Source organism: Brachycentrus maculatus, unplaced genomic scaffold (genome assembly GCF_059751285.1).
Source record: "Brachycentrus maculatus isolate JH-2025_06_01 unplaced genomic scaffold, ASM5975128v1 h1tg000373l, whole genome shotgun sequence".
Taxonomy (NCBI): Eukaryota; Metazoa; Arthropoda; class Insecta; order Trichoptera; family Brachycentridae; genus Brachycentrus; species Brachycentrus maculatus.
In genome coordinates, this window is record NW_028281122.1 from 253,873 (window position 1) to 277,386 (window position 23,514).

Consider the following 23,514-nt stretch of genomic DNA (forward strand, 5'->3'; position numbering starts at 1 on the left):
CCCAGTTTGCATCCAGAGTCGCCGAACCAAAGTGAATTGCTCCCTCCATTCAAAGTTCGTTAACACTAATTCTGCGCTGCACTGGACTAATTCCAACTAGACTCGGCTTTTTGTACTGCCCCATTACTACACAAAATGTTTTTAATTGGTCCTCAACGGGGTTTGTAAAATTGTCACTTAATTCAATGAAATTCGGCGCTTTATTTTGTGACACATTTTCGGTGAAAACTGTGTTAATTGCTGCGTGTGAAATGTCCCTTGGTTTTTTTGAAAACTGTGATAAAAAAAATTGTCAAATAGATTTTTTTGTCGTATATCTTACGCTCCGCAGATATGCTTGCTTACAAAATATACCTTCAACAGCTTATATGAAGGCTATTTAGAAAAACCTTAATTAGAAAATTAGCCGACTGTATATTCAGAACGCGAACGACTGCGCTAGATATCGGTCGTTCTTTCGGGCGCGATTAAAAAAATGTAATTTGGAATTTAACTTTTTTGAGAAAATGCAAATTTTTTATCATTCTTGTAACTCCTTATCTTTCAATTACTCTTATGCTTTTAAAATCATACATTTATCTCAAAGAAAAACAATTTTTTCAATACACTAAAGGTATTTTAAGTCAAATATTACCTGAGTTTAAAGAAAAGTTGCGATTTATCGTATATTGACCCTTGAAGGGAAACGTTTATTTTTCATGTAAATTTGTATATGACTTAAATAAATGTTCAATACTCAATGAGGTTTAAATAAATATAAGGGTTTTTCACTCTATTTAATATTACCCAGGACTAGTACCTGAAGCGCAGGGCTGATCACTTTTCCTTCATACATTTAAATATTAAGATAACACTGGTTATATATGATGCCCTGTGCACCACTGGGTCTGCTTGTAAGGGCTAGAAGAAGAGTTAAAGTAAAAGAGTAGATATGTGAGTCATCTACATTACGTTATTAGGACGATATCATCCGTATTCCTGATCTCCAAATTACAATAAAACACGCTCACTCCTTTCAACAACGTCATATATCAAAAACGTCAAATTCCAGTTATGCATGTTTTTGGAATGCCCAGAAAATGTACCATATACCAGCAAAAGCGGCAAATTTTTAACTTAATATTTACCGGCTACAGGGCAGAAAGTGTTGTTTTTGCATTTTGAAGAAAAGGTATGGCTTAATTATTTTTTATATCAACTAAATATTTTTCAAATGGAGAAAAAACATTCAGATTATACCGAAAAAGATCATTGCACAATAAAAAATTCAATAAATGGCTTGATATTTATTTTTAATACATTGTATTATATTTTTAAACTTTTTAAAGTTTTTTTATATATATATGACGTTGTTGGAAGGAGTGAGCGATATATGAAAATATTTCAGTTCAAGTTTTTTTCAAACAGTGTGATGGGGATATGTGGTAGGGGGTAGGGGAGGAAAACCACCCTAACTTCCTGCCACCCTGTCGAGGCTTTCATGGCTAAAAATATAATGCCTCCCAGGACATTCGTTACTTAGTAACTCAACATTTTGATGTGAAATTTGTTACGTTTTCTTTTAACCTGTTTTCGCATACTGAGAATTTTTCAGACCTAACCGCTGTGAAACCACCCCGATAAAACCTTTTTATCTTACGAGTTGTATAAAAAAGGTTTAAAGGATTTCGGTAAATAAGATAATGGACTTGCTACTAAAAAACGTTTTTTGATGAATCAGGGTTGTGTACAAATGTTCGAGCGAAATGGATTCATGCAAAAAATAATTCATTTAATATTTTTTTCATTATCATGATATATCATGTGTGTAGCAATGTAAAGCTTAACGAAGGCTAAGCTTAACGAAGGCTAAGCTTTCAGTACAATGTAACAAAAAACAGTAAAAACTAAGTTTTTTTTATTAATTTTAAGAATGGTTTTTTTATGTGCCTTTTTAATATAAAAATAATAAAACCCTTATCCGCACCCCAATGGTGCATAGGGCACTGCTTCATATAAACGCAGTGTTATCTTGATCGTTTACATATGAAGGAAAGGTGATCAGCCCTCCGCTTCAGGTACCAGTCCAGGGTAATATAGAATAAATATTACAGTGAAAAAATCACTTATATTTATTTGACCCCCCTGGGAATCGAACCCGGGACCTCCAGAACGGCAGCCGAGCGTGCTGACCATAACACTACGGAGGCGGACATATGCCTTTTTAATATACCCGTTTATTATTTTATATTCTATATTTTGTCCTGTGTTAGTTTTGTTTATATTTCAAACATTTGTTTTAACTCTCTTATTTACTTTTCAATCTTGTAAACCTTATTCCTATGTACCAAAATGAGAAATGGAAATAACTCATCGGGAATATTATATATATGACATGTATGTAATGTGTTTTTAAATAAATAAGTGAATAAATAAATGATTTAATGGTCTTATTATGGTAGTGAAACATGGAGTTGACAGAAGAAGTATGAAAGTAGACGGAATGTAGTCGAAATGCGATCTCTCAGATTAATTTGTGGCAGAGCGATATATGATACGACGGTTGAAGTTGAAAACAGGAGCAGAAAATAAATTCTAATAAAACTTGGCATGATTAAGTACATATTTCAAATAATTTATAGTGGTCAGTCAGTCGGAATAATTCGAAGGGTATGTATGAGAAGATACATGAATGTGAAAGAGGAGAATTATGTTCGAAACGGCAGATTGGTGTGGCATTCTATTATCTCTACCTACCCGTACTTTTAATTCTTCTTTTAACCCTTACCCACCAATAATGGTGCATCGGGCACTGCATATTATAGAAGCAGTGTTATCTTGATCGCAGAATAAAATATACGAATGAAAGGTAATCAGCTCAGTGCTTTAAGTATTAGTGTAATATTAAAAACATAATACATATATGAGTGAAGAATCACATAAATTTATTTTAACCCTTCAAGGAATGGAATCACCATTGGATCTAGTCAACACACACAACAAACCCTTACCCGCACTCCAATGGTGCATAGGGCATTGCATGATATAAACTCAGTGTTATCTTGATCGTTAATACATGAAGGAAAGATGATCAGCCTTCCACTTTAGGTACCAGTCTAGGGAAATATTGAATAAATATTTGAGTGAAAAAAACACCTGTATTTATTTGATCCCCCCCTGGGAATCGAACCCGAGACCTCCGAAACGGTAGCCGAGCGTGCTGACCATTGAACTACGGAAGTGGAGGGGGATCTAGTTAGGGGTCATAAAAAAAGAAGAAGAGCGAAGAAAAAGAAAATTTGTTGGGTATTTTTACTTTTCGTAATTATTGAGAAATACAAGAGGACTATTACTAGATAAGAGGACTATCAATTTGAAATTGATTTCACCAATCTGGTGGAGTCTTGAATTTTGTACCTTATGTAGCATAGTTTAATTTCACTTTCAATTTATACTTCTAATTTTTATTTTTATTTTTCTTACTTCATTACTTTTAATTGTTACTACCCTTTTTTTTACAACCCAATTTCTATTTTCTATACATGTGTTTAACCTGCAACTTTATTGTTTCTGTTAGCTTGTTGTGTTCTCATCTAATTGATGAAAAACATTAAAACTTTTTGTAGTGCACTGTATTTCGTTTATTGTAATATGTTTTTTATTACATATTTGTGAACCATAAATAAATTTCATTAGATAAACGTCTGTAAATTTAAGATACCGTCATGGCAGAATGTGTAAGCAGAAGTTACCTGCATTATTCTGATCAAAACTTTTACATTTTATATACAAACACCGTGAGTTGGACAGTCCAATTATAAAGTTCCTGAAACTTCGCCTTCTCCTGAAACGCCTGAAAAGTATTCTGCCCAAAGTTTTCAGTAGTGCAATACGTATTAGTCTTGTATATACTGGATACAAATGAAGCTGAAATATTTCAGGTAAGACAAGTTGTACTATTCACTACGATTGCTCGGATTATTTTTACTATACTTTACACGTATTCTAGCTTCTCTTGTAATCGTGAACTTTAATAAAAAGTAAAAACATGTGTTACATAATCACTCCGTCACGCTTTTAAAAATATGGTTATTTGTCTTATATAAAACTGTAAAAACATGTATTAAACTAGCAGTAGCACGTACGTAATTTATTTATATGTAATATATTTAGTTAATATATTTATATGTAATTTATTTATATGTAATATATTTATACGTAAGTATATTTATATGTAATATATTTAGATAATTAAAATGTAACTTAAGTATTTTATTATAACTTAATTATAATGTCTACCGGTTTCGAAGCTAACCACTTCTTTATCAATGAGTCTTGTAGAAGTATTAATCAGTCTTGATAAAGAAGCGGTTAGCTTCAAAACCGGTAGACATTATAATTAAGTTATAATAAAATATTTATAGCGATTTTAAAACAAAGTTACAGTTTAATTATAAAATGGAAAATCACAAAATTAGTGCTTCAAACATAAATAATATAGTATATTTACCTCATGAACAATATAAAATTCAGCTGAAAACTAAATACATTTTTTCATTCACACAATTTTGCTTGTTCACAAATCTGGGTTTTTCCACTTAGTAGTTATTACATTTTGGCATCTCAACATATACGAAGATGAATATGAAAGTTTGGGTCTTAAGCTGAGAAAGTGATCACTTAACACACGTGCAATATTCACCATTTTACCCATGTTTGACAACCAGTCTACTAAAATTTTAGAAACTCCTGCATATACATATCTCATGACACTGTCCATACGAGTTGATCTTAAGCCATCTATGGTTGAATAGATAAAGCTTTTGTTTAGCAGAGACTCGTGTTTGTGGATGTATGCAAGATCGGAATAATTTTACAAACTGGGAAACGCCTGGTGTCATGGGAAGAATTTTTCTAGTGTGTAAAGTGATCACTTATGGATTAAAACTCTCATCCAAAAATCTGAATCAAAATACATTTTCCTTATCATTTATCGTTCACTTTGTGTAATACCACTTAAAAACATTACTTCATGATTTCCGGTTTTGGAATAACTATTCCACCATCAGGTCGAATGCAGACAAACAGACAAAACTTTAGCCTACATTTTACCTGATAAAAGAACGGTTATCCCGATACCGGTAGTGATGAATACGTGTTTTTAAGTAGTTTTACAAAAAGTGAACGATGAATGATAAGGAGAGTGTTACATTACCATACCACAAAGTTAACGATGCTTTATGCATACAAAATATAAAAAAGTGTTATTTATGTACATATGTTATATCGGTATACGTCAACACTGCTAACGAATATAAATTTTTCATGCATTTAAGCTTCCACAGTAGACTAATCTACCCTTCTCAAAAACTTTGGACAGAATTATGAGGCAGAATTTTACCGAAACTCAGTAGGCTTTGTGACGGACATTGGGTATTTTGGGTTTTTAGCGAGGACTACAAAAAATGTGATTTTATTAAATTGGAATAAATATGAAATATAAAGGTTTTATTAATAGAAAAATTCATTTTAAATCTAATTCATTATACAACAAAGGATTTTATTTATGGATTTGGCATTAACTTTGCGGAATGATGTGTCAATTATATTAAATTAAACACTTGTATTGGTCCACTAATTAAATTTTATTTCATACGACTAGTTTCGAAAACTACAGATGTTTTTGATGAAAATATCGGTGAAAATATCTGTGGTTTTCGAAACTAATCATGTGAAAAAAAATCAATTAGTGGTCTCATAGAAATGTTTAATTTTTAATAATCAACACAGGATTTATTTGATCGAAAACCATTTTTTACTCTCCTGAATTTGAGACTACCCTGCAACGCATTACTGTGGCTCAGTCTGATCAGATAAGAAAGAAAATAAAAAAACATAAATCCGATATACTTATTTCCAATATAAATATTGGAAATTTATTGATAGCAGTTGTCAACAAGCGTTGTCAATCATGAGTAGAATGTTGCACGTGTATGAATTGATCACTAAACTAGCCCATGACAAGTCATAAGACTTGTAAATACCCAGATTTATATTTTCTTCTTGATTTCAAAATGTAAAAATAACTGGTAAGTGGAGAAACCCAGATTTGTGAACCAGTATTTGGACACACTCAAAATGCTGTGAAGATCTGAAATAGATCGTTCAGCCACGGCGTATTTGATTAATTAATTTTTTTTAATATTGTTAAATGTGCACTCGGTACAGGATTTAATAAGGTTTTTCTATAGTAATTAGGTTTGACTATCTTAACTTTGTACATACATCACTATTATTTCTATGTTTCACATTATTTTTTAAAGGATTTTGGGTAAAAACAATAACAAAATACAGAAAAATATTATTCTTTAAACCCTCGTCCGCACCCGATGGTGAATAGGGCACGGCATCATATAAACGCAGTGTTATCTTGATTGTCAACACATGAAGGAAATGTGATCAGCCCTTCGCTTCAGGTACCAGTCCAGGGTGATACTGAATAAATATTAGAGTGAAAAAATCACTTGTATTTGATTTTTTTAAAGTTATTTGTTTTTTTGCCTTTATGCACCTCAATTTAAAATGTTGAGATCTCAAAATGAAAGAAAAACATTCAGGAGACGTAAGATTTAAAAAAAACAAACATTTTCTTTTTATATTATAATACATATTATTTTTCGTATCAACAAGAGACATCCCCAAACTTTAAACAGAAAATAGAAATGGTCTTATTTTCTTTATGTATTTTTTTGTTGAAAGACCATCCAGGGTCCATCGAGTTATAGGGGTGTGGCAAATAACAACCCCCTTTGCCAGTGACTCTTTTTCTAGTGAAGTCCTTCGTCTCCAATTGGAGCCACCCCTTAATATAATATATCGATCAACTACCCGATCACGTATCACAATTCCGAATAAACTCTTTTGTTCCCTTGTCGACAAAATACTCCAGGATTTTCTCGTCCTTCGAAAAAGGTTATAACTATATATATTAATTTTTTCTCTACTTTACACGTATAACTTTGAAAAATTGATGAATTTATATGCACATTTTAACAAAGATGAAGGAAAATATGGAAGTCAGGATATTTACATGGCAAATGACCTGTTATAGGTTACTAGAAATGTCAAATTTGTTAAAAGAAAAATTATCTATTGAACATTAATATTAAATGTTAAAAATGTGCATATTTTGCTGGGATATAGTACATTTTCTGGGCATTCCGAAAACGTGCACAACTGAAAATTGACGATTTTTGATTAATGACGTTCTTGACAGGAGTGAGTGATATATCGTTTTTCCACACATTCGCGCATAATATAATAATTCAATGAATAATTTAATTTAAAATTTTTACGGTATTTGAAGATAAATAAGACTGAAGTGGTTTTTATTTAAAAATAGATAAATATATTTAGAATCAATTATGGTAATGTAAGTATCGATTTAGGGTCATCTGACTAGAAAAAGCTCACAAGACCATTGACCCTTAATCTATAGGATTGAATGTAGGGACCTACCTGAGCTTTCTCGTGCTTATCTCTCAGTCTGTCTGCCTCGAGTTGCACTGTTTCCCTCTCTTTCTGCATGCGAGTCGCTTGTCCGAGGGCCTTGTCCAGCTGTGATTGGATGTTGTCGAAGTCATAGTTTTGTTTCTCCTTTTCCATTTGTACCTAAATGTGAGAAAAAGAAAAATTAGAAAAAAAATTATATTTATTTAAGCAATTAAAAAAAGCAAATAACAATGATATTGGTAATGAATGTTTTTCTATTTTGACTGATATTTTCAGTATTCATATTCTCGTCTGCCAGTAAAAATAACGTAATCACTTAATTTACGTAAACAACAGTCGAGTTGAAAAATGTCAGATTTAAATTAAATAATATTACTCTTATATTCATTTAGCATAGAATTCTGGAATAACATGACAATTTAAATATAAAAAAATAATACATTAAAAAGTGACCTTTTACGTGCAAGTGTTTTATTTTAATATTAAAACAATTTAACTATTTACATTTTATTTTTATTTTTTTTAATATTAAACCATAACATCGTTTACGGTGTTTGAAAATGATGCGGAATGCATCGAAACTCGTGTCACAGTAGATTTCAAGAAATAGTGGTATTAACTGAGTAAAACTTTGATTAAAAATGGAGAGATTTTACCACAAAGTGACTGCCGAATCAATAAACGAAAAACACAATTTGATTTTGAAAAGTAATACAATTTAAGTAAATCGATGATTTGTAATTTATATTGTTGTAATAAATCTTGTTTAAAATATGCCAGAGCTAGGAATTGAAACGCAGCATCACATAACATTTTATATTTTTAAATTGTACCAAGAAACAATTTCAAAATCCATTACTTAATATAAATAGATTATATCCACAAATGCATATAAAATACAACAACTTTGTAAAACACAGAAAAAATACATATTTTAAATTTAAAACTAAAAAAAAAGGATGCATATGAATGTTTAGATCCAAGATTCCTTTTCTGGTGAATCAAGATGGAAATACAATGTAATTTGTAGTTAGATCAAGTAATTATCATGTTGATCTTTTATTAACCCCTTACTTCAAATGCATCACTGTAATTACGCTCTAGATCAATCATCAATCATCAATCAATTAATCATTCATTATCGATGAAGCATCGATTCATTTTGTCGACTGAGGTATAAGGTAAGAAAAAGACAAAGAAATAAAAAAAATCAGATTTAAAATCGCATCACAGCAAATAATTCAAATTTATATAAATAAACTTTCTTTGTTTTAGACAAACAAAGTTATATACAATTTTCACCAAAACAATCACGTTCTGCTTGAACAAGATGGTGAAACTTACCCGACTGTTAATTAAATTGAAACCCTTCCGAGAGAAGGAGTTGCTAAGTAAATCTGCGTTGAGAGACCCTAAGATTGTATTGTTCGAAGGACACGATTGTTTGTATGGCTAGGTCTTACGTTTCCGGAACACCATTCGTAAAATGGACTGTGTAAATGTACTGGTGTGGATTTAAGTACAAATTAAAACTAATTTGATGGAGATTGATGAGAGATAGAATGAATCACAGTAGACAGATCTAGATTTTTACTTTTAAGACAAATATTTTTGTAACTTTGTAATACTGAGTGTTTTTTATTGGTATCTCTATGTAGATGGAAATAATATAGGAGTCTGTGCAATTAAAGGGCTTACGACATGTCACAGGCAGGTTTTTAAGTGATTACTTTAAAGACGTGTAGCATTCACCATTGTAGCTATGATTGTCAACCATATAACTAATATTTCGTGTGTTATATGTTTGTAAGCTTATGCCGAATTTACAAAAATAATTCCGAACAAATATAACATACATTTTAAAAAGGTTATAAAAACTGATTAATTTAACCATAAATTTCGGCAAAAAAGTAGCATACGTTTCAATTGAAGCATAAATATATCTTCCAAAATTTGAGTAGTTTGGTTGTCAATCATGGGTAGAATGGTGAATATTTCATGTGTGTAAGTTGATCACTTAAAATTAGCTAATGACTGGCCGTAAACCCTGTAAATGCTCAGTCTGCCATATTCTTCTTTGTCTATTTTGAGATATCAATAAAAAAAAAAAAATTACTGTGAATCTGCTAAGAGGAGAAAAATCCAAAATTTATGAACAAAAATTTGGAAACACTCAAATTATTGTGAATAAGTCATTTCGAAATGTCACACATAATATTTAAATGTATAAATGTCTCTAATATATATATATATATATATATATATATATATATATATATATATATATATATATATATATATATATATATATATATATATATATATATATATATATATATATGTATATATATATATATATATATATTATATATATATATATATATATATATATATATATATATATATATATATATATATATATATATATATATATATATATATATATTAATATATTTTAAACACTTGTTACATATTAAAGATATTCAAATCAATTCAAATTGATTTGAATTTATTTTAAAAATTACATTTGATGCATATTATGCGCATTGGATTAATTACGGCATTTAGTTCATTTGAAAAAATAGCACGTATTTGGAACGTCAATTAAATTTCTTGGTTAATTTAAATAATTAATTTGTCAAAGAAATCTGCCTTGAATGTTTAATCACACAAATATATGATAACGCAAGTTTTGTCAGGATAATTAAATTTAATCTAAAAACTTTGTTTCGTTTCACATGACAAAGTTTTATGATTAAATGTAAAATAGTCTCACTTTTCGCATGAGCGTAGCGTTTATAAAACGCTGTGACGATAGATTCGTTTTCTCTCGGTGGTTGAATTCTAAATTCAGTAGCAAATAGAGCAACAAAAACAAGGTAGAAAAAATAAAGCGCTCCCTCAGATGTGGAAATTCTTACACACATTCGCACTTGAAGCAAGGCGTAGAGATTCTGAAAAAATCTCGAGATTCGCTTTAAGTTTGTTGTTTCATTTTTATTCATATATTCTAAAAGTCACCATCTTTTTTCTAGACCCAATATATATATAAAGGGTTTTTATTCGAAATGGGTGAAAAAGAGTGACAGCTATTTTATTCTGTGTACGTAATTGTTTGATTAATAGGCGTATTCACAAATCCTGTTTAAATTTAACCTCGAAAAAAGTCAATAATAATCCATTAAAAACATTTTGAGTGTGCCCACAAATCTTGTCCACAAATTTGAGATATCTTCAATTATTATAGTAGTTATTTATCACATTATTTTTTGCATCTCAACATATATGAAAAAAATATGGAAGTCTGGGCATTTACGGGGCTAAAGTGTAAGCCCCATAAATGCCCAGACCTCTATATTCTTCTTCATCTATGTTCAGATGTCAAAAAAACATTCCTGTATTGAATAACGTTTTGCTCGCATAAATATTAGGTTTACATTACGTTTTTAAAAAATATATAAAACCTGTGTGCGATCTATCATGACATATGGGATCAAATGCAGAGCGGAAACTGCAGTAACAAAAAACGCGCTAAGAGTGTCAGAATTGAGGAATCTAAGGAGGATATCTGGCAAGAGTCTACGAGACAGAATAAGGAACACCAGGATAAGAGAAATATGCGAGATCGAAGATGTCGTTAGGTGGGGAAGGCAACGAAGAAGACAGTAGTATGCGCATGTGAGAAGAATGGAACCATCCAGACTCCCCCACATTGCACTGCACGGCCAATCCCAAGGCAGACCACTAAAGAGATGGATTGACAGCTGGAGAATTGGAGATTGAATCGACATCACCCTTAAAAACAGGGCACAATGCCTATACCAAGAAGATGATAAAGAAGAAGACATTTCATTACTTTTTAATAATATTTGTGAAATGAAAACAAGGAAATGAATATAAGGGTGGATTTATTTCCTTTATATTATTATTATAATCAAAATATACTTGTTACTCTTGTATCAGTCAATTTATACCCGGAGGCTTCGGGAACACGGGTTTGTTAATAAAATCAGAGATGCTTTTCACGGAAAAAGTTTCAAATTAACTAGATATTATTTTCTTATGATAAATCTATGTTAATATTGAATAAAATGTGTGTATAGGGTGATTTTTTTGAGGAATAAAAATTCAAAATTCCCAAATGTTCATTCAGTCTATTCATGGTAAAATGGCAAAACTTACTGAATACAAATCAACTGTCAACTGTCGAATCGACAGTCTGTAGAAACAATGTTGCCATTTTAAAAAACCAAACCACTAAAAAAAACAACCTGTATATCATACGCAAGAAACTCGTTATTCATTATGTTAAATGAAGTCAGTCTTTGAATGTTACATTTAATTTTCATATCAAAAGAATATTAGTATTTATTTGGCTTTTTTTCAAAGGCTTTTCGTTTTACTGAATCGAAGGAAAAAAAGCTTTTGATGAAATGAAACCCAACTAAAAAAAAATCACGATATCACACAATTTTCACATTCTACTCGAATTCTACAGTAAATGAATAAGAATCGACACTTTAAGTTTATAAAATCCTTCTCAAATCTGACGTACTTTTTATGGCGGAACAGTTTTCAAATAACACAATTTAAGGAATCCATGAATACAATAATATAAGGAATAGAAGACAAGCGCTGTAGCGTAGTTGGGTAGAAGCTCGAATGCAAAACTGGCGTCGCGGGTTCGATTCCCGCCAATCGTAAAATAAATTGAAGAAAAAGATTTATTTTCAATGGGTGTGGGTATTTGTAATGTATTTTTCACATTCCGTCATTTTCATTACCACCCTACCTGCAGAAAAGCATTTAAAAATTAGGCTTTTCCTTAAAAAATAAATTATAAATTTGACTTACCCTTCTGACTTCTCCGATGGACTTGTCCAGTTTCTCTTGGAGTTTGTCGACTTCTGTCTGCGCCTTGTCGAGAGCGTTCTGGAGTTTATCCTGTTGGAGTTGGGCTTTCCCTAAGGTTGCTTGAGTTCTCTCAAGCTCCTCGCGCGACTTCTCCAGTTCTCCTACAGCCTTATCTCTTTCCGCGTGCAACCTGCCGATGTTGGCTTGAGTTCTCTCGTATTCCTCCCTGAGGCTTTCTTGTTCTCCCTGAGCGTTCTCGAGTCTAGCCTTAAGACGATACACTTCTCCTTGGCTCTTCTCGACCTTTTCTTGGAGCGCAGCGGCCTCTGAGCGAGCTCTTTCATTATCCGCTTGGGTGACTCTCAATTCTGCTTGGGCTCTTCGGAGTTCTGTAGCTGCCTTGTCGGCTCTTTCTTGGATACGGTCGAGCTCTTGGGATGTCGATAGCGTGCTTCTTCCGAACGTTGTTTGAGATCTTTCCAGGTCGTGTCTGAGGCGTTCGTTTTCCAGTTCTAATCTTGCTAGGCGTTGCTTGGCGGCTTCCCAATCGGCGCCTGAACGTCCGACTTCCCCGGCTGCCTTGTCAAGTTCAGCCTTAGATTTGCCTAGTTCTGATTGAGAAGTTTCGAGTTTGGCTTCTAATCTATCCTTTTCAGCGAGTGCCCTTTCGAGCCTTGCCCCAAGTTTCTCTACTTCGCTTTCCAAGGCGTGTATTTTCATTTTGTATTCTGCTAATTCTCTCTCGTGGAGCTCTCTTTCTTCGTTTTTCTCTTGTTCGGCTCTATCGCGCTGTTCTCTGAGTTGGTTCATTTGCTTTTCTTTATCGCCAATCGCTTCTTCTAACGAAGTAAGAGCACCTTCAGAGGAACAATGATGAGCTTGCATGGCGGTGAGTCTAGCTCGAGCCATGTCTACTTGATTATCTTTTTCTTTAAGGAGATCTTCGAGGTTTTCAATCTGAAGTAATAAAAATAAAACATCAAAATTGAATTCAGCAGCACAAAACAAACGATTGTCTATTTTTTGAATAACAAAAAAGTCAAAATAAAAGCGTGCAACTAAAAAAATAATAAAAATCAAATAAAAACTGAATTACCTTCTAAGTACTAACTCCTTTTCATTGGTCCTTTATTTTTTAAGGGAAATCTCTCACTGGACAAAAGTATAATAAACAGCTAGCTGTTACAAAACTAAATACACATTTAACATAACAAAACATATAAACGAAATTTAAAAAAAATATGAATTCAAATAAAAGGTGTACAAGGGTGTAAGCCACTAAAAATATCTCATTCATAAAAAAGACCTAAAAATAATTTTTCATCCTAAATTATTTCAGCTTAAAATATTTTTTCGTCTGAAATTAGTATCCCCAAAATAATTTTACGCTACTTCAGTAATATTTATTAATTAAACTGTAACGTAGGTAAAAATAAAATATGTAAGGGCATTTTTAATTAGCCTGGAAAGAGCAAAGAGAGTTCATTAATAGCAATTATGTTAAGTGTTATAAATTTGCTTCAAAAATAAAAGTAGGTACGTATAAAAATTACTTTAAATTAATATCCGACTTTTAAAAATACACAAAACTGAAAAATGGGAACTGTAATAATTATTTTTATAAAATGGGACCATGAAAAAAAATCCTACTGTTAAAAATCTGAAAACTCGGAGGAAAAAAATCTGAAATAATAATGAATAATAAAGCATAATAACAATAAAAATACAAGTATAATAAATTGTAAAGCAATAAACCAAATGGATTCAAAGTACAAAAGTGCGACAGTACATAAAAAAATAATTATCAAATCAAACATCACACATCTTTATTTTCAAAATAAATATAAAAAAAGAGATTATCTTAATAATAAAATATGAAAAATAAATAAAATAATATAAAACCCCCCTGTACATCGTCGAAACCATCAGTGAACTGTCAAATACACAAAATATGACGAATTATGTCGATCAAAGCCAAGCCAAGTCTCTTGGCAAAAGTGTCTGTACTTTTAACAGTTGACTAACATTTTCAAAGTTTAACGTGGAATGTGATATACGAGTATACTAGTATTTAAAATATACATCATCGTTACTATAAGTAAACTGTCAAATAAACAAATCTTATCGAATTAATGACGAATTATGTCGATCAGTCTTTTGGCAAAAGTGTCTGTAATTTTAACAGTTGACTAACGTTTTCGAAGTTGAAGGTAGAGTATTTTATATATCACTCACTCCTTTCAACAACGTCATTTATCAAAAAACTTGATTTTTCAGATCGTTTTGAAAGTTAAAGAATATAATGAAATTTATTAATAATAAATATCAAACCACTTATTGAACTTGTTACTGTGCAAAAGATCTTTTTAAGTAAAACCTGAAGGATTTTTCTCCATTTGAATAATATTAAGTATATTTAAAAATAATAATTTAACAATACATTTTCTTCAAAATGCAAAAACAACACATTTTGCCCTATAGCGGGTAAATATTAAGTTTAAATATGCCGCTTTTGCTGGGATATAGTATATTTTCTGGAAATTCCGAAAATATGGATAACTGAAAATTGACGATTTTTGATATATGACGTTGTTGAAAGGAGTGAGCGATATGAGTATAAGTCATTAAGACCTAGCACTACTGTATGAAGGTTACGTTATTTTGAGCATTAATTTATAAATGTACCTACTGAAATTTTATACAGATTTTTAGTATGACCAAATTAATTATTGGATAATACTTATATTATTATACTCATAAAACCTACACACGCTACGATTACGGATACGCTACGTTCGAGAACGGATATGCAACTGAGATTGACTTAGCTATTGTCGATATTTTAATTTTCCTACATAATAATTTATGTTATAATTAAAATATAACTTTGTTTTAAAATCTCTATAATTTTTTATGTGTTAGCCGTTTTTGCTAGGAGAATAACTTTTTATTTGATAAATTATAATAATATATCTTTTTACTGACGTTTTTTAGTGAAACTGAATTTAGTTGTTGAATTCATTGATATTAATTGATATTAAAACCACATGACATTTCAAATTACTATTTTTAATGTGTTTTCCCAGTTAATAGAACGTTGAAAGTTTTATAATATGCATTATTAAGTCAAAATTGCATATTTTCTGGTTAAAATTTTTTGCCAGTACACCCACGATATATCTTTATTCATCCCAAGTTGAGAAAACTAAAATAAAATTACAAAAACCTTAATATTTTCTTATTTTTCTTTTTGTTGTAGGGGTTATGGCCTGTTTTTAAGAGGTTGACCCTTCCTTCCCGGTGTTGTGTACCTTGTACACATTGCTTCTAATAACCACAATATCTCTATAAATATAATAAATACAAGGCTAAGATTTTAAGTATTCCTCCACAACCTATTTAGGCATTGATTTAAAAAATAATATTGATAATAATCAGCATTTATCGGGTAGATTGTAGGTATTTTGTAAATATCGGAACAAATTCGCGTATAAACAGCGCGTGAAGAGTGTACGGGAACCGCGACACTATATTCGCGTCTCACTCTTGCAAACTTGCGCTGCGCAAGCGTGAGGAGCTCAAAGCTCAATGTTTTCTGGCTATAGCGGCAGTAGCTTTTGGGCTTACGACTAGAGTGGACCTATGCTTGTTCCGTGAGCATTGTCAGATGGTTTTTTTTTAATGTTTTCAGCAAATAAATCTAAATTATTGTAATTTTTTACATCATTTATAATTAATTAAGGGGATTAGCTATGAATGTCCGAATTTTTATTATTTTAAAATGCTATTTTTTTTTATTGTGTAGCGACTACCCAACAAAGGGACGAGCGTTTTTTTTAGCACCGGGAGGAAAAGGTTAATCTGAGTGAAATATTTAAAGCAGTAATACCGTTCAACAACCTTTCAATTCGTTTTATGGTTAAGTCGCATATAATATATGCGGTAATTTTTCAACGCACACGTATGTAATATGTAATGTGTGCCGTGATTTCGGTCGATTTAGTACCAGGCGCCGAGTAACACGAACAGTGTGTTGTTAAATGCGTTAGCCCCGTTATTGGCAATTTAAATAAATAATAATAAAAAAAATGTATGCGCAAATTGGACCTTGATGTAAGATTAATATTTAAATTCAGTGAATATTATAGAAATAATTTTTTTTTGACATCTTAACATATATGAAAAAAATGGAAATCTGGACATTTACAGGGCTTACGACCGTCATAGGGTTGGTTAAGTGATCACTTTACACACGTGTAACATTCACCAATTCTACCCTTGATTTTTGACAACCATACTAATAAATGTTTTGGAACTCTAGATATAATGACAACCACACTACTGAAATTTTTTAAACATCTAGATATATTGATCAAACTCAAATTCACAACAGCCATCTTTGCTGTGATAAAGAAAGCTTTTATTAAGTAGAGACTCTTTTCATTTGTATGTAAGGTCCAAATCCTGGATTATGTTCACATACTTGAGAAACGCTTAAAAACATGATTTTGTTAATTTATTTTATCTTATAATTTGCCATCTCAACAAATACTTTTATTTGACATCTGAACAAAGATGAAGAAAAATATGGAAGTTTGGGAATTTAAAGTCATAGGCTAGTTTAAGTGATCACTTTACATACGTGTACCATTCACCAATTCTTCACATGATCGACAACCACGCCACTCAAATTCTTGATACTTTCATACATATATATATAGTTCAAATTCGAAATATAGTGCTTGAATCACTAAAATTGTACTAGAGACCTCTATAGTGAGATGAAGAATGTTTATTCAGCAGAAACTCTTTCATTTGTATGTGAGGTCCGAATCCGGGATTATAGTTGCATACATGAGAAACGCCAGAAAATGTCCTTTTTATTTTATTATTTTAAAATTATAAGCTTATAATTTGACCAGTTAAATTATTGACAACATTTTGAGTGTCTAAATACTTTTTTTTTATAATAAATTTTTTAATCAAAGATACATTGTATGGCAAAAATAATCAACATAGTTACAATCAACATAGTAATCAACATAGTTACATATTTTATCATAATAATCAACATAGTTACATATTTTATCATAATAATCAACATAGTTACATATTTTTATTATTATTTTTTTTTTTTACGTGCTACCTCACTAAGAGAGCAGATTGCTCGTGTTTAGAGAGGGAGTTCGCTTACAGGGTTTGTACATATAAATAAGAAATAATAAATGGTAATCAAACGGGAGTTTGCCTTATATGTTTGTTACTTACTTGTTCACAAATCTGAAATATCTCCAATTAGGAGTTCTCCAGTAAATGCCCAACCTTCTATATTATACTTCAACTATATTGAGTCGAAATTATATAATTGTAAAATATATATATTTTTTAAATATAATTATGTTGCGTTTCAGAGATTTTCATTCAAATAATTTATATTACTAATTCCTGAAAAACCAGATGACTCAAATGAAAATACGACGTTACGAGAACGCGTGGGTTCATGGTTCCTAATCACGTGGGCTGAGGATGAAATGTATTCAGAATAATAGGGGAGAAATTCCGTTGTAGCATAAATATTCTCTTCCACCCGAAAACCTTCCAGTAAGGGTGGAAATAATAATTCTGTTTTATTTATTCAAACAACTAAGCTCTCTCGAAACGTTTTTGTATGTATAACGTAATCGCAAAAACGAAAAGGGTTCAAAGCACATAATGGAAATTATATATTAAAAAAAAAAATGATAAATTCTTTTCGGATCAAAATTTTTCACGGTTGAAATATTTTTTTCATCCCACATATCGCTGCTACTCTGGTGAAAATCCAGACCGGTTTAATGATGTCGGTGGCGATGAAATCTGATCACTGGTCAAATTAAAATTCAGTGTTAAATACAAAATCACATACAAATTTCAAATCATGAAGAATTTTGATTTTTTTTAATTCTGATAAAACTTTAAATAATAATAGGCTTCTCCGAAATACATCACCATTATTGTCTATGTTTCCATAAAAAAAGCCCCACCCTTTAACCCCCCCCTTAATGATTATTGATTTACTGAATATTTTTTTTGCTCGTTACTTTTTGTAATCATCTGTTGACGAAAACATTTGTAGTTTTCGAAAGAAGTAAGTGGTAATATAACAAACTAAATAACTAACCATCACGCCGCTTCCCCGCAGGGGTAGGCAGAAAGAATCGAACGCCACACGACTCTGTCTTTGCAAACATTCTTCGCCTCTTCTTCATTCATGCATTTCCTCATACATACCCGACGATTATTATACAAGTACGATTGTATGGTATTATACAAGTGTTTAATTTAAAGAAAAAATTGTCCGCCTCCGTAGTGTAATGGTCAGCACACCCGGCTACCGTTCTGGAGGTCCCGGGTTCGATTCCCAGGGGGGGTCAAATAAATATAAGTCGTATTTTCACTCTAAAATTTATTCAATATTACCCTGGACTGGTACTTGAAGCGGAGGGCTGTTCACCTTTCCTTCGTGTGTTAACGATTAAGATAACACTTTGTTTGTATAATGCAGTGCCCAATGCACCATTGGGGTGCGGACAAGGGTTTGGAAATTGAAATTGAATGAATTTAAAAAATAATTAAACTGAATAAAATAGTATGAAAACGCATGTTTTTTTTCAGGGTTGATGATAATTTACAGTACCATTATAGTCAAAATACTCTCATTAAACTATTACAATTCATTTTCGTTCCTGCCACTTTGAACGGGGATTTTTTTCATAGGGGAATACACGCATCATTTATTACTGTATTTTGATTCGTGACGAGGTGGCTTTCACCGTGCATGTCCCGATTTAATAATTCAATCGCATGTTTATAGTAATTAGGCCGTTTGTCCAGTCACCCCTAAGAAACCGTAATTCGTTTAGTTCAAGAAAGTTTTCACTTGTGTTGGAAACATCAAATCGAAGAAACAGTTTATTTATACAGTTATATCATGAATAGTAAATGCTTGAATTTATAATTGTACCAAATTAACTCATGGTCAATTTCTATCACACTAAGTTACTGATTAATATGACAAAGGAAACAATAAGTTTATTTCTTGAATGTTTTTTGCAGAGACTTTGTGGCACATTTTATAAACCTTATAAAATGAAACATGATTGTTTTAACTACTTTTTTATTATTAGTACACTTTGACCTACCGGTTACGGTTTTTTGGGTGATTCTATTAGTTATTATTTAGGGTTGCCACGCAATGCATAATAAAAATAACATTTAGAATTTTTACGGAGCGTGTGGAAGTTTTTGGTAAGGGAATGTAATTAATTATGAGTATTTTAATGTTTTAGAATTTAATAAACCCTGATGATAACAAGGTTTTTGGTGAAACTGGTAGGTTAAAGTGTACAAATAATAATAAAAGTGGTTATAACAAAGTTGTTTAATTTTATAATTTTATAAAGAAACAATTAAACCCCATTTAGGTAAATTTTATACCGGTTAATTCAATATATACTTCAGTATGCAGATCTTACAAGCATATTTTAAGACACTCTCGTTACCATCCATTGTTTACTTTGTGTAATACCACTTGTTTTAAACACTTATTTGTGACTACCGGTTTCGGAAAATCATTCCATTATCAGGTCATTAAAATTAAAATAAAATTATTACGATTTGACATTTGTGTAAAAATAAAAAATTTTAAAGAGAGAAAGACGAAAAATGAATCACAATAGGAATATTTTCAAAAGTGGACTCTTTCTTTAATTAATTTATTATTAGATTAAAACCAATATTTTTAGCTTTTCCACTTTTTTATTTGACCAGCGACCGGGTTTCGTCGTTACCGACATCATCAGACTGATCATGTCGGTAACGACGAAACCCGGTCGCTGGTCAAATAAAAAAGTGGAAAAGCTAAAAATATTGGTTTTAATCTAATAATAAATTAAAAATGCAATTCCATCACGAAGTGTCAGTGGATAATATAAATCTTTCTTTAATTCTTTCAAAAAAAAATATTTTTATACACATATCAAATCGTAATCATTTTATTTTAATTTTTATGACCCGAGATGGAATGATTTTCCTAAACCGGCAGTCACAAATAAGTGTTAAAAAAGGTATTACGCTAAGTAAACAATGGATGGTAAGGAGAGTGTTTTATTACCATACCACAAAGTTATCAATGCTTTTAATATACAAAATAGCTTATTTCAAGTTTTATATTGATATTTCTTGGTGGAACTGCATTTTTTTAAAAATACAACAACTATATAGTTTTTTCCACAAAATCTATAATTCTATTGTTTTAATGCATATGGGTACCATTATTTTCAGTGCTTTTTTGGGAAGTTATAACACAACGCATTTAAGTTTTAGAAAACCTCGCCGAATTAACCACCCATACCACTAAAACTAGCGTTGAACTTGGGTCTTTGACATAAACTTCATTGAAACTTCCCCCCCGGTTACCAAACGACTCTTGAAGAAGCAAATAAAATAAAGTTATTTGGCTGTGTACTTCCGAGGATACTATCTTGTTCAATTTAGTAGGTCCTGATTAATGACATGAATTTAACTATAACCTCTAACACTAGGACAAGGAAGGGCGATTGAGAAATCCACAGTTACTTTAGCTATGCGGTTGATAAACATACGTTTCGTTTGCCTACGCAAGAACGCTGGAAATAAAGGCACGAATTTGATTGAATTTATAATTAAAACTGAAAGTTTGATACCTGAAATCAGTATTCAAAGGTCACACAAGTTTTTATCAAAAGATATTTTGACTGTACATCAATGTAAGAAGCTGATAGTCTGTATTAAGAGTTTTAAAGTATTGATTTTTTAAAGCAAATCAATGAACTTTACAACATCTCTTGGGATCTTGCATAGGGCCTCTGCTAAGTAAAAGCTTTATCAAACCAACCGTCCAGTGAACACAAACATAAAGTGTCATAAAAATTAATGACGTATGTATGAGTTCCAAAAATGTAAGTTATGTATGTAATTGTCAATCATGGATAGAATGGTGAATGTTACACGAGTGTAAAATGATCACTTTGGCAGTCTTTTGGTTTGGGCACATTTTATAAACTTTATAAAATAAAACAACTTTGTTTAAACCACTTTTTATTGGTGCACTTTTTCCAACCGGTTTTAACAATAACCTTGTCATCATCAAGGTATATGTACTAATTCTAAAAAATTGAAATACTCATAGTTTGGTTATAGATAATTACCCTTCCCTTACGATACCAAAAACTTCAACGCACTCCGTACACCATATGAAAATGAACATTTTATTTTGTACATTTTCATCGTAAGGGAAGGGTAATTATCTATAACCTAACTATGAGTATATCAATGTTTTAGAATTAGTACGTATACCCTGATGATGACAAGGTTCTTGTTGAAACCGGTTGAAAAAAGTGTACCAATAAAAAGTGGTTAAAAATTTATTTTATTTTATAAAGTTCCATATTCTTCTTCATCTATGTTGGGATGTCCAAACACAATGGATTTTAATTTATCTACCTAGATAAGTACTTGCAAGATCTTTTAAGATGAATTCAATGTACCATTAGTTGATTATCGTAGACTAATTTTCATTAATTCCGCCTCATTAGTGAAGCGTTATGCAAGCATTCAATCGGAAGAGGTAAGATTGTTTCACAGCATGACAATAAATCCTTTCGGTTGAATAAATAAATAAACAATAATCTCAATTGTAACTGCCTCCATAGTGTAGTGGTTAGTGCGCTACACTACCATACTGGAGGTGCCGGTTTTGATTCCCGAGAGGGTCAAAATAAAATATTGATTTTTCAGTCCAATATTTATTTAATATGACCTTGGACTAGTATCGGAAGCGGAAGGCTGATGAATATTTCTTCCATATAACAAGATACCACTATGCGCCATTGGGTGCGGATAAGCGTAAGAAGAATTGCGTCGCCTACTTTCAAAATCCGTCAGATCCAATTTTATAAGATTTTAAAATATGTACTCTATCGGAATGCCAATCGTGGCTTTTATTGTTTAAAATATTTATATACTTGAAAACCCTGCAAAAATACTTAAAAACAGCGATTGCGAATTTGCCTTCTGACCCATATCGGCCAATCAGAGAGCGGGGATAGGTCAAAAATTAAGATGACGTCACTATCGGTTTGTATCTCGTGTATTTTTTTAAATACTGAAAAAAAATATTTAAAAATGTTAAAATTATTTATTTCATGATATGTATTTTATTTAAATATAGACAAATGTTTTAAACATAAATGTTACCCGGTGTATTTTGCATTTTTTGGAAAATCGACTATTAGAAACATGGATCTGGCGGATTTTGAAAGTAGGCGACACAATTATAACTGAAATATCGTCAATAGTCAAAGTATTTAATGCACCAGTATGGTAAGTTCAGTTTATATAATCGAACTACAAAACATACCTAATGATTAATTTGGTCAAACTATGAACAAATATATTGGTACCCATTTTTCTATGTTAATTTTAATATCGTTTTTTTTTATTAATAGTAAAATTAAATCAATTTCATTTATTTATTTGAATTAAAATGATATTTTTAAGAAATCTGTAACTCGCCTTTTGTTTATAAAAAGGTTATTGCGATATAGTATGGGATTAAGCATGCGACCCTGGGGGACACCGTTCTATAAAAACGAATATATTCGATCTCTCATCGAATTACAAAATAGGCCCCAATTGTATACAAAATCTACGAAAAAATATGTTTATTTACCATTCAAATAAATGGAAACGTTTAGGGAAGCTATTTTACTTTACCTTTCTCTGCAGGACATTTATCTTTCTATCCTTTATGTCCATGTGATCCTTAATCTCTGTCAACTCGTTTCCGATACGATTTCTCTCTTGCGTGGCTTGCATTGCTGTCTGAGTCTTCTTCTCGATAAGTCTGTTCTTTTCTTCCAGTCTTGTTCGAAGTTCTTCCACCTGAGACAGAAATCAATTGAGACATTTTGAGTGTGTTCAAATACTTGTTCACTAATCTGGGTTTTTTCCACTAAGGAGTCACTATTTTTTTGACATTTCAACATAGATGATGAAGAATATAGGTTTTTGTATATTTACAGGGCTTATGACCTAGTATAGGGTGGTTAAATGATCACTTTACTTACACATTGCAACATTTATCATTTA

General features: G+C 31.2%; 1 protein-coding gene across 3 annotated transcripts in view; it reads right to left on the reverse strand.

Annotated features, from left to right (window-relative positions):
• The window catches only part of LOC148303310 (uncharacterized), a 126,629-nt gene that overhangs the window by 38,155 nt on the left and 64,960 nt on the right, over nucleotides 1–23,514 (reverse strand). For all 3 annotated transcript variants that reach the window (XM_088270176.1, XM_088270177.1, XM_088270178.1), the window contains 3 exons: nucleotides 23,140–23,307; nucleotides 12,346–13,302; nucleotides 7,498–7,650 (listed from right to left, as the gene is read on the reverse strand). In XM_088270176.1, coding sequence (XP_088126302.1) covers nucleotides 7,498–7,650; nucleotides 12,346–13,302; nucleotides 23,140–23,307 — 1,278 coding nt within the window. The remainder of the gene's footprint in view (nucleotides 1–7,497; nucleotides 7,651–12,345; nucleotides 13,303–23,139; nucleotides 23,308–23,514) is intronic.